The 12,314-nt window shown below is 43.8% G+C and overlaps 1 protein-coding gene across 5 annotated transcripts in view; it reads right to left on the reverse strand.

Annotated features, from left to right (window-relative positions):
- NRXN3 (neurexin 3) overlaps positions 1 to 12,314 on the reverse strand; it is a 1,638,519-nt gene that overhangs the window by 574,884 nt on the left and 1,051,321 nt on the right. For 3 of the 5 annotated variants that reach the window (XM_011949474.1, XM_011949477.1, XM_011949476.1), the window contains exon 1: positions 6,212 to 7,790. The exons of the other annotated variants lie outside the window; for them this stretch is intronic. In XM_011949474.1, coding sequence (XP_011804864.1) covers positions 6,212 to 6,458 — 247 coding nt within the window. In that variant the 5' untranslated portion in view covers positions 6,459 to 7,790. Of the gene's footprint in view, positions 1 to 6,211; positions 7,791 to 12,314 lie in introns of those variants that run through there. 5 annotated transcript variants of the gene reach the window in all.

Consider the following 12,314-nt stretch of genomic DNA (forward strand, 5'->3'; position numbering starts at 1 on the left):
CACCCAGGCTGGAGTGCAGTGGCCGGATCTCAGCTCACTGCAAGCTCCACCTCCCGGGTTTACGCCATTCTCCCGCCTCAGCCTCCCGAATAGCTGACACTACAGGTGCCTACCACCTCGCCCAGCTAGTTTTTTGTATTTTTTAGTAGAGACGGGGTTTCAACATGTTAGCCAGGATGGCAGGTTCACAAAGTTTCTTAGTGACTTAGTTTCTTAGAGACAAAGTTTCTTAGAACCAAAGGTTGAAGGCTATTTCCTCCAACCATAGTTGTTCCCACCTCACCTAACATGACCCTGTCCACTAGAGCACCATTATTATTTACCTATTATCATCATGAGCACACATTTTGAGCACAGAAACAAACAAAGAAAGGTATTCGCTTTCCCCAAAGACTGAATGCTTTGCTTAGGATTTAGAACAACCAGAGCTTTATACATTACATAGTCTCTCAATCATCTCACCAAGGTTCATAACCATGTCATAAAATAACAATTTACCTCATATTTGTATTTTCAGATGAACTTTCAAAAAATAAAATTGAAGAGAAAAATAATGAAATTGATGCTTATTTAAGTAACATATTTTTCAATTGAGAAATTTGAAAATTGAAAAATGAGAAATTTATACTTAGTTAACCTATATTTTATCTTTTATTCACCAAAGGCTGAGAAGTGAAAGTAGTTGGTAATTTGTGTCTCAGGAAAGGCAAAAAGTGAGCAACTGTAGTTCATAAAGGAGTCAGTGGCAGGGGTGGAGGGTCTGGCTCAGAAGGGCAGCAGGTCTAGGTAAAGAAAGCATTAATATGTGGACATTAGAGCATGTGTCTGCAGTCAGACAGAATCAGTCTATGTGCAAATAAAGATCTGGACTCATTCACAGAAGATAAACTGAGAAGAAAGCAAACACGTCTTCACTGAACCAATAGCTGTTGTTTTCCCCATATATGTAAACACAGCATTACCACTTAGGTCACTATCTTATGAATTTTGTAAATTGCAACCATTGTCACTGAAGTTTTATTTTTCTGCTGTGAAAGTTTAAGTCCAGTGGGGATTCACTAAACAGTACAGCTTTACTTCTTTCCCAATAACTTGGTGGGTGGGCGGTCGGGGGGAGGGGGTGGTGAGGAGAACGAGCATCAGCGGCTGAACTGTGTCTCTTCCAAATTCATATGTCAAAGTTTTATTCCTGGTACCTCAGAATGTGAGTGTATTTAAGGACAGGGCACTTAAAGGGATGATTAAGTTAAAATGAGGCTTTTAGGGTGGATCCTGATCCAACCGATGGATGTCCTTAAAAGAAGGGAGAATTTGGACACACAAAGAGATACCAGGGATGCATGCATATAGATCAAGGCGAGACCCTGTGAGGACACAGTGAGAAAACGGCCATCTGCAAGTCAAGGAGAGAGATGTCAGAAAGAACTAAACCTGCTGACACCTTGATCTCAGACCTTTACTCTCCAGAGCCTTGAGCAAACAAATTTCTCTTGTTTAAACCACCCAGTCTATAGTACTTTAGTACTTTAGGCAGCCCTAGCAAACTAATATAAGGAGGAAAGTATGAATAAGTTGAAGATTAATCTTCAGAGATTTGCCTCCCTCCCTGATCACCCAGAGTTCTAGTGAAGCCAACTTCTTCAGGGTTGATAAATTCATTTACTAAAATGTAAAATGAAATACACGCCTCTTTTAGATTCAAAATCTGAGGCAAAAGGAATCAAGTTCTTACTGTAAAATTTCATCCCGCAGCCAGTATGGGCAAGTTTTTTTGTGTGTGTCTTGTTTTTTGTTCTGATATCTTATCTCTCCTCTCTATGATATTGCTGCCCCTACTCCACACCACCCAGTGATCCATGATGAAAGTCCTGAATACATTTACACTAGGATATTATAATCATCCCATGGTGGTCTCTCAAGAACAAATTAATCTCCAGACCCACCACTTGCCAATGAATTTTAGAGATGAAAAACAATGCATCTAGAAGAGCCAAAGAAGAAGAAATCAATTTAATTAATTCATCACCAAGGCCAAAGATATATAAATCTTATCATTTGATCTGTCAACCAACAGTATGAATTATTCAACTCCCCGAATCTCAAGAAGGAAGGCATAAAGTGGTTAGAAAGCAGCTGGCTGAGCAGAAGAAGGCACTCAATAGATCAAAGCAAAACAAGCCCCCAAGGCTGAAAAAACTTTGGGGGTGGATCCCTGGGACAAGGAATGAGCCCAAGAAAGACTCCAGGATCATGTGTCACAAGTGGGCCCACCACGACCACTTCTGCAAGATGGTTTGAAAAGGACTTTTATACCCACTCCTTTTCACACACCCTGCTTTCTGAGCAAGAGTTCTTCCTGCAAATATATCATGGTGTGTTCCCTTTTAAAACTGAGCTTTCCAAGAGTTTTATGTCCTCAACTAGTCCCCACAAATGTCTACAGAGGCAGGAAACTCTGTTGTTTTATAGAGGATAACATTTAAGGTACATACAAAACCTTGAATCCTTAGAGAAATCTGCCTTTAAACTACAAATACTGAAGAATTTTTTAGGCAGATGTACATTGGAGGTTTTTTTGTTTGTTTGTTTTCTGTTTTTTAGTAGAGACAGGGTTTCCCCACATTGGCCAGGCAGGTCTCGAATTCTTGACCTCAGGTGATCCCCCCACCTCAGCCTCCCAAAGTACTGGGATTACAGGTGTGAGCCACCGTGCCCAGCCACATTGGATTTCTTGAAGGTGAGAGAGAGGGAAAAAAAGAAGGAAAAAAATATACAAAAGTCGCTTATGTAATTAAAGTTTGGCAAACAAATATATTTTACTATTTATATATCTGTAATCACTAAACTACCTTGCACTTTGATTTAAAAAATGATATTTACATATGGAAATAAAGCCAAAGATGAAAAGGAACCTGGGGGGATACTTTAAATAACAGGATAATGTAAACCTTCATTTTATAAAGGATATTTTGATTTTATATTAATTTGGCTTGGTATTTGGATCTCCACCCACTCCTTGCACTTTTTGAAATATGGAAGCATATATATATATATGCTTTTGCAATTATTCCTAGCTGAACAACACAATGTCTTATTTGGTTCTGTATCTTCAGCAGTGGCACACAGCCTGGCACAGAGTACGTGCTCTATGAGTATTGACTGAATGACTGGTGAACAGAAGACAGCATGAATGTGGGGAGAGGACTCTAAGAGAATGGGGAAGGGCCTACTAGATTCCCATTAAGAAGAGAGTTAATCCCATCCTGAAACACAATCCTAATGTGAGACACTTTGCATCACCCCAGATAAGTGTGGCCTTAGTCTCCATAATTCACAAAGAATCCCAGCATCCTCTAGGCTGTCCTGGGATAAAGGCTTTAAGCAAATCTATAATATGAACAATTTTCTAAAGCTTGGAACCAAGCACAGGCAAAAGCGTAGGTAAAATATCAGCTATTTGGAGGATTTCTGTTTCTTCCACCTGTCTTAGCACGAATCCCTCTATAGGGCTGGATAGTGGGGAAAGGGGGTTGGAGCACCAACTGACAAACAGCAGCTTTGAGGACTTTGGGTTCTCAGGAAATGGGCAAGAGAAGAGCAAGTGTAGTTAAAAAACCAACAATCTCTTAAGTCCAAAGAAGATTCTTGGACTCAAGGCTCTAGCTGTGTTTCATACCAAAATCAAGGGCATTTACTTCTTCACAGACAATAGAGAGTGCTGCCTTTAACTCTGGAATAAGACTGGCAGTAAATCATCAGTAACAACCATCAGTCTCTTGGTGCCATGCCTCCTACTACCTCCACCCAAATTATTTTTTAAAAGAACTGCTGTTCGCTAGGTCTTTGTCTTGGACTAGGAAAAAGCAAGTGTACACCAAGTAATAAGAAGTGCATTAGCAAAGCTCTGTGGGGTCTTCTGGTCCTTTTAGTTAGAGCTGCAAAGGGTCACAGCTTGGGTGCAGAATGGGAGCCAGAAGTAGGGATATTTTGTTGATTGCTGCTTCTCTTGATTTTATGCTCAAAACACCAATTTAATATGCAAGGAGTCTACTTAATACAGATGCATTCACTCTCCAAGCCCCAAATCAATGAGTTGGGACTTCAGGATGGAAAGAGGATTCTGAAGAGTTGAATTCATTAGCTTTCTTATCTCAGCCATGCCAGACCCTGGAGTTCACTGTACTCTACAGCTCTGGTGGGTCTGAGGGCCTTTTCTGGGGTCTCTAGCCATTTACTTACTTTCTTCTTATTTTCCATCACACTGAATCTTGTCAGATGTAGGTTAATGAGAAACCAGACTGGGGACCAGTCAAAAAGATTTAAAGGAGACTGAGCAACTGAGCGACCGATCCTGAAGAAATAAACTACATAAAGGATCATGTTTAACCTGTGCAAGTCTCAACCCCTTTATGAGAGAGAGACAGAAAGACAGAGAGAGAGAGAGGAGAGGCTGACTCTGACTTAGGGACCCTAGGGAAGTAATGCTCTGCAAATTCCATGACTTACTAGTATCTGCTGTAACTGTTTACATCCCAAACAAAAGACGTCAAGACCCTGCCATCCATAACCTCTAATGCATAATCTTCCTCTCCCTGCTGATCATTTACAATAATTAGCAAAATTTAGCTAATTATCTCTGAGCATTTCCGTGTTTAATTATGGCTATTAGTAATAGTCTGTCTGGCTTCCCCTATCTCCACTCCCTTTTTTTTTTCTGTCTTACCCACTCCCCCCCAGTCCCTTTCCCCCTTAGGAGCTAAGTTTCCATGTCAATGAAATTGCTTTTTTGGTGGTTGTAGCTCTTTTCTCTCCTAGGTTTGTTTGCTTCTTTCTTTTTTAAGGGAGCCAACACCAGACCCAGCAGGAGTCACAGAGAAAAGAGCCACCAGACCAAGAGCAAGTAATCCCTTATTTTCACCATCCCCCTCCACCAACCTTACAAGCTGCAAGCTGCTTGACAACTCCATCAAAGAAAATTTGAAGACAGAGTCAAAAAGAGCCAGAGTATGTGCTGGCATTTTCTCAATGTGCTTCCACTTACACTACAGACAGCACAGAGCGGAAGCCCAGGGCTAGGAGGCAGCAGGAAGAATCAACTTTCCGAATAGGGTCTGGATGTTATCAGTCTTCAAAATACAAGGGCAGGAACCCCCCCTAGTATGGTTCACGCTCATGTTCCCTGGAGGGCTGCTCCTGCAGCCAGTCTCCGTTTCTGTGTGCCCTACTCTCCTTCCCATCAGAGTGGAGTGCATAGTAAACAAATAAAGAAGCTCCTTTCTTTAGAACGGTTTACTACAGCAAGCTCTTACCTTAGCTGCAGACATCGCCCTTTTAGAGGCAGCCGGCTAAGAGCTGAATATCATTTTCAGAGCCATAGATCTCTTCCTTCAATAGCTATGTAAGGAGGGTTGTTTGGAGTACAACACATCATACCTGTATTGTGTGAACAAGCCCATCTCTGCTACCTAAAAATGAAATAACGTTTGCATACATGGGGAATCGAAGTTACTATCATTCACACTTGGGTAAATTATAAATGAACTTAGCCTTATCTTACATATTGCTTCCTCACTGATAGCAATATTAGATGTGTCGTTTTGGAGATCGTTGCTTTTTCCGCTAGACATGTGGACAAACATAAAGCTGCCAAAATCAACACAAATGGCCACGGGTTGTTAATTATATTTTCTGCCTTCTTATATTCAGCTACTTTTCCCTGACCATTACCACACAGGCTACTTTATAACAGTTCAATCAACTTCAGGCTGAAAACCTGATTCCTATTGTCAGCTATTCCCACTCCACCCCCACTAGTTCCCAAGCAAGCCCACAGCAAAGAAGGGTGAAAGCAAGGTGAACGAATATTTCTCCAAGTACAGCATTGGGACTCACCTGGTAAGTTGCCTGTCTCTGTAGGGGTGGAGAGAGTAGAAGGTTGCAAAGAGAGTGTAGTGTCTGTGCATCTATGAATGAGGGAGCGAAGGAGAAAAGCCTTTAGAGAAAAGTGGAGATGGGGGTCGGGGGCTAGGGGCAGAAAACACTAACCTTTATGAGAAAGTAGAAATTTGCTTCCCTCATGGACATACGATGCTTTTCATCATTTTAATTTTTTTTTTTTTAAGTCTCTTCCCACCTTTGACACTACCTGCAAGGCGAGTGGGTTAAGGAATTGCTATGCCCCATTAGAAGGATAAAGAGCAGAGAGACCTACCGTGCCCTCCTCGAAGGGAAACAGGGTAGCGATAGATAGAAATAGGCACTGAGTGATGCTTGCTGCCATGGAAATGGTGCTCGTGCTGAGAGTGAGACCCCGGCGAGGATGAGGTGGAGGAGGAGGAAGCTACATTAGAAGAACTCCATACAGAGCTGACGATACATCCCCAGAACAGGGACCAGATCCCAAGCGTCCAGGCCGGCCGGCGAGGAGGGCTCCGTCTCGCGTGGATTCTCAGGTGCATGGTCAACGCACGGGACCACTACAGATGGGCAGTTTGAATTCCAGCCAGTGAAGAGTAATGAAGTTCATGATGCCCAAGGGCCCATCATAGCGGGAGGAAGAGTTGCCAGAATTTGGGGAAGAGGGAAGCAATATGCGCTTTCAAGACAATGATGAATCAGTTAGAAAAAAAAAAAAATACTACTTAAAGAAAAAAAAAAAAAGATAAAAGGCAAAGCCCCTTCTCTTTCCCGGGGCTGAAATTTAGGATGCCAGAGTCCTCCCAGGTATAGCAAACCTCCTAGGGAGCCCCGGCATGCCACGCATGTCAGGGGAAGACCGGCGCGGCTTCCTCCGGATCTCTAGGCACCGCGAGTCTGATGACTTAACTGCACACTCCTGGGAGCCACACAGGAAAGGTGGTAATGAAGAAAGAGAAGGAGGCAGCCCGAACCCCAAGTGGGTTCAGGTGAGTTTATCCCAACATCCAAGGAGTTTGAACATTTTTATTTTCCTGTTTCCACTTCCATGAGATGCAATGCAGAACTGCCAGGCAAAAGGGGGCTGTAAGTGGAAGAGTTCTTCGGGTGTTCCTGGGAGTCTCCGGGGAAGGGCGCGAGGCTTTTAACCCTGCACGTGCTGAACTAGCGCCACGGAGCAGCCGCCGGCTTCCTGGGTTTCCCAACTGGATGAAAGGCAGCAGCAGCAGCAGCCACCGCAGCCAGAGGAAGAGAACAAGAAGGACTGGAGGGAAAGAGGAGAGGAGGAGGAACCCGGTGAGGAGCAGCCACCCAAACCAACGTGGCACGGTGTGGAGGGAGGTGGGTGGGCGAAATCAGCTAGAGCGCAAGAGGAGGTCCCCGGCAGGCGGCAGAAGTGGCAGAGAAGCTGGCGGGCGCCTGCGAAGTGCGCGGACCAGGGAGGCACAGGTGAAGTGAAGCGAGGAGTTGGGGAGCCAAATTCACAAATGGGCAAGTCATATGCAAATAGCGCACTCCCGAGAGCAAATCAGTGCAGCCCCAGCGCTCTGCCGAGGGACTGGCTGGCTCCGGAGGAAGGAGGGGCCAGAGCGACCCGGAATCCCGGCCCTCCCCATTCAAGCACAGGCTCGTATACACCCGCGCTAGCCTCCAGCACTCGCCGCCCGCCCTCCTCTCGCTCCCCCGGCTCCCGCCCCGCCGTGTGCGCGCGCGTGTGTGACACCGACAGACCGACACTGCACCTTCTTTATCACCCGTCCCCTGCTTCTCTCCCAGGCGCGTGTAACCAAACTCGGGCCATGAAAGCACCTTTTCGCAATTTGGAAGGAAAACTAAGGGCGGCGGCTAAGGCCGAAGTAGCTCCAAATAGAAATAAAAATAAACCACTTGAGTCAGCGCGAGCGCTGGAGCTGCTGCACGCGGTGGTGCCGCACGCGCGCTCCTCCCCGCCTGGCGGTGGCTCGGGCGGCCACTCTCCAGGCGCGTGTGTCTCCCGGGGTTAAGATGCCCAGAGACCTACCCGCAGGGCGAATGATGGGAATCTGAGTCCGGACTCCCAAAAGTGAAGGTGGAGTGGTGGCCCGGGTACCCCAAAGGGTGAAGGGCTCCGTGGTTGGCAGCCCTTCCGGAAGGTGGCTGCCACCCCCGGTGATGGAGAGGACACTATTGGGATTCAAAATCCAGAGGTTATCGTCCGCGCCTGTAGTCCTGATCAAAAAACTTCAGAAACGGAGAGGGCCTCGTCGGCTGGCTCAAAGAGAAGTGACCGGCCTGTCCGGAACCGGCTGCAGAAGGGCTGCCCCAGGTGGGTGAAGTCCCCTGAGCGCTGGGCATCAAAGACAGCACGGTGTTTACCTCAAAACTGAACACGCAGGGGAAAGCCAGAGTGGCAGCACCTGTCCTCTGTCGTGGCCATCTGTGACTCCAGGAGGGGACTGACCCAAGGCTCTGCCAGGACACGGTAACACTGTGGACCAGGCGGCATCCACCCCTCCACTATGTCTGATGGGCAGGAAGGACAAACCCAACAAGGCTGCCCTCTCAGTCCAGGTCGTTGTCCACACAGGTCTTGCTAGCTTTGACTCCCTCCTACCATTCACCTTGGGTAAAAAGCCCATTACATTTGCAGGGAGGAAGGGGAGGTGAGTGAACAATACTTACTGGTTAAAACATATATATGTTGTGTTTAGGAAGCTTTTTAAAAAGGAGCTCGTAGCACCTATTATATACTCCACTCTCATTTCAAACCCCCTGAGGATAAAGAACAAGGATTAAGACAGCCCTGTTCATCCTTGAGACACCCCAAGGAGATACTGAGGAAATAGCATTGTGTCTCTCTAACAGACAAAGATACCAAACCTACAGATAATTTGCCTTCAAGGTCATACATCAAGTCCATTTCAGAATTTGTGGTAGTGAATTGGTATTCTGGTTCTGAAATTGGTATCCTCTAAAAGCTCCAAGCTGCTCATAGTAAATGATGCACAGTCACCCTAACTGCCCTGGCTCTCAGTTGTAAGAGTGATCAGGATCCACAGCCTCCCAGGAAATGGCCCTCTGACAAGGTCTTCCATACCTTTTGGTGTGCCCCCACCTACAGTGTCTTAAACCAGGAGCATGTGCTCAGTGATACCACAGCAAGGGGAAGGGGTGGTTTATGGACATTTCCATTGAAACCTCAGTTTCCTCCTCTGTAAAATGAGGGAAATGCCTCCCTCTCGAGGTTGTTGGGGGTTTAAAATTAGAAAATACACAGTATCTGGCACAGCACTTGACAAACAGTGGCAATATTCTTTGTCCACTAGAAAAATAAGCTGAAGCTCTAAAATGGTGAAGTACAGGTTAAGTACATGGTTAGGGTCTTATGCTATTAATGCTAGAAAAGCCAGAAAAAATATCTTAATATCCTAAATATCCATGATAATTTCCCCTCAATTCAACCACTCCTCCATATAGTCCCCAGATGGATTTCCACTGTACTTTTGGCCTTAAGCGGCCTAGAGGACTCGGCTTACCCCTAATGCTTCAGCTCCATCTCCTGCCACATGCCCCATTCCTTGCTACTCTTTAGTTCCCCAGGTCTTTCTGCTTTGATCATGGGAAGTTCTTTCTCATCCCAAGGCCTTTATAGCATTGTTGTCCCCTTCTGTCTGGAAGGCTTTTCCCCAAGATTTTCATGTGATGGGTGCATTTCAAATGTCACCTCCTCGGAGACCCTCTCTGGTCCTCATCTAAAGCGGACCACCACCCTTGAAAGGCATCCCCTCCCATTACCTTGTTTTATTTCCTTGACAGCACTCTCCATGTCTGAAGTTATTTTATCTGTGTATTTGTTCATAGTTATCTCCTTAAAATGGTCATAAGCTCTCTGAGGGCTGAGTCTTTTTCATTTTCTCCCCTGTATTCTGTGTGTGTGGAACAACAGGTAGCACATAATAGGAGCTCAGTAAATACTTGCTGAATGAATGAACTCAGTGAATCAATTGCCAATCTCATACTCACGTTTTCCTTATGCCATTAATTTTGCTGATGCATTTGTCTGGCTTTAGCAATGTGAATCCCCAGAGACAAGCTTTTCCAGACTTGATAAACCGACCACCTACCCACTTACTGTTTTCCTTTTTGTTTTGTTTTTTTTAAATTGGCACTGAGCATTGGAGACTGCTTTGACTTCATTCTGAGGATGTGTGGGAAGCTTAGATGGACCTTCCAATTAATTCTCTGTTGGGCAATAAAGGGAAAATAAATCCCTAATGTGGTACAAAATCTGGAAATGCTGCTGGTGCATCACAGCTGGAACTAACTATTCATTTCCCTTGTCATACTTATAATTTATTTATTTAGTTTTTGCCAAATGTCAAAAGAAGTCACCATGAATTTCGGTAAGTGCGATTCCATTTGGGGACACAGTTAAATACTGAGAAGAGTCTTCAGAGGACAAATGGAAGACAGGTCTATTTTACTTCTTGCACTACAAAAAGACAACCCCGAATTATCCTAATAAACTGAATGTTCCTCTCCAATTTACTCCACTGTTAATTTGTTCATGTATTTCTTATCCCTCCTGCCCCTCCCTCTAGTTAATACATTCCTATGTGGATATCTTTTCTGAATCCTATTCTTTTTAGGTCTTTTAGAGCTTACATTAGTCTAACACATTAAATACATTTTTAAAGATGTTTAGCTGCAGTGATACTTTCTAAATACTGCCTGTAGCTAGAGTTACAGCCGAAGGATTTGTCATCCCTTGTCCTACCATCAAAAGCTCTCCTCTTCCTCTTGAGTTGTCTTTTCTAGTGAGTCCCTTGAGTGACAACACTTGGGAATCAAGTGTACAGCTACAGGATGAAAATGAGAGTCCACTTTTAAGATAGAAAAGAAGAGAAACAGATTTAGAAACACTATGCTCACCCAGATTTCAAGTTGAAAAATATAAATAATTTCACAGGAACAACCACGCTTAGCTCCACTTGAATAACCCCCTCCACGGAATCCTAACCATACTCTTTGGATCCTGAAATTTCTAAATGGAATGCAATTTTTAAAAACCCCTTGATTACTTCAGGCTTAGAATTGGTATTATAAACCTTCTCCTCTTGCTGTTTAAATGTCCCCCACCCCGTCGTCACCCTGCTAGAGAATGTCCCAGGGTAAGGTGTGAGCATCTTTACCCATCAGACCCTTTGTCTTGTATTAGTCTGTGCCTCGGCTATGCGACAGTCTGGAGATTCTTTGGCTTCTAAAATAAGCCTTGTGATTGTATTTAAATGTGTCAGGCATCAGGAATCTAATGCAAAGTTGCTCTGTCCATCTGCTTGTTTTCTACAGTACTGTACATTTTATCTCTGCACAGGCCTCTCCTCTCTTGTATAGACTCTGACTTGCCACTTTGCTGCCAGCAGGAGCTACCTGTCAAGTTGTTCTTCGCAAGCACATCTCATATGAACTGCACAGAAACAGGCAGACCAGAAAGCATCAGAGCCGCCTGTTTCTGTGTGAGCCCTAGACTTTTAGGCAAAGACCCTTTTATTCCGAATATGAAGAGTAGAGATCCTTACTTTCTATCTCTACAAAGGGCTCCAGAAGGCAATTTAGGGAGAGAAAAACAAACAACTAAACTCTCATAATGTGAAATGAAATAAAAGTCCTGAAAAAATACTGGGGACTGTTAACATGGCTATAAATATATCTAAGGGTTTCAGGGACACCATAAAACAGTTCAACTTTACTTTATTACATGTCAGTAGATTTATTTATAGCCACATAATTCATCCTTCGTTTATTTATTTAAAAAAGTCATCCTACATAAAAGCAGATTTTGATTATATTTTCTATTTGGAGGTATAAAAGAGAAGCTTTATTTTTTTAGACATCACTTCTACAAGTATTTGATTAAAAAAAGACAATGGCATCCTTGTATAAATTTATAGTTTAGAGAATGTATATACTACTTCTGCCTCTTTAACTTATCCTTCTAATAAACACCCATAGTTATCCCCTTGTCCTCCTTGTGGCTGAAATAGGGATATCAGGTGTTTGGATGCTGGAAAAAATTTGTTTTTAATCTCTTAAGTTTGAATAGTGTAGCTGGGACATTTACTGCATTGAATTGTATACACATTTCTTTAAGGATTAGAAAATATGAAATCTTCCTGTGAAAACCTTATTCAGCTTCTTTTGAACTCCAAATGAAGTTATTTTAATATAGCAACATTTTTTTTTTCCTCTTTTACTCAAAGACAGGGCTTAATAAGTTTCTCATAGAGAGATTTGGGCATTTACAACCTGTTTGTCTTCACTAAGCTTACATTGGATATCAGATCTCCGCTAAGCTTAGATCAGTTATCAAAGGTCTAAACTTTGTATCCTCAGCACTATGGAAATCTCTATCCGGTTTT

The sequence above is a fragment of the Colobus angolensis genome, unplaced genomic scaffold (assembly GCF_000951035.1).
Source record: "Colobus angolensis palliatus isolate OR3802 unplaced genomic scaffold, Cang.pa_1.0 Scaffold3, whole genome shotgun sequence".
NCBI classification, from domain to species: domain Eukaryota; kingdom Metazoa; phylum Chordata; class Mammalia; order Primates; family Cercopithecidae; genus Colobus; species Colobus angolensis.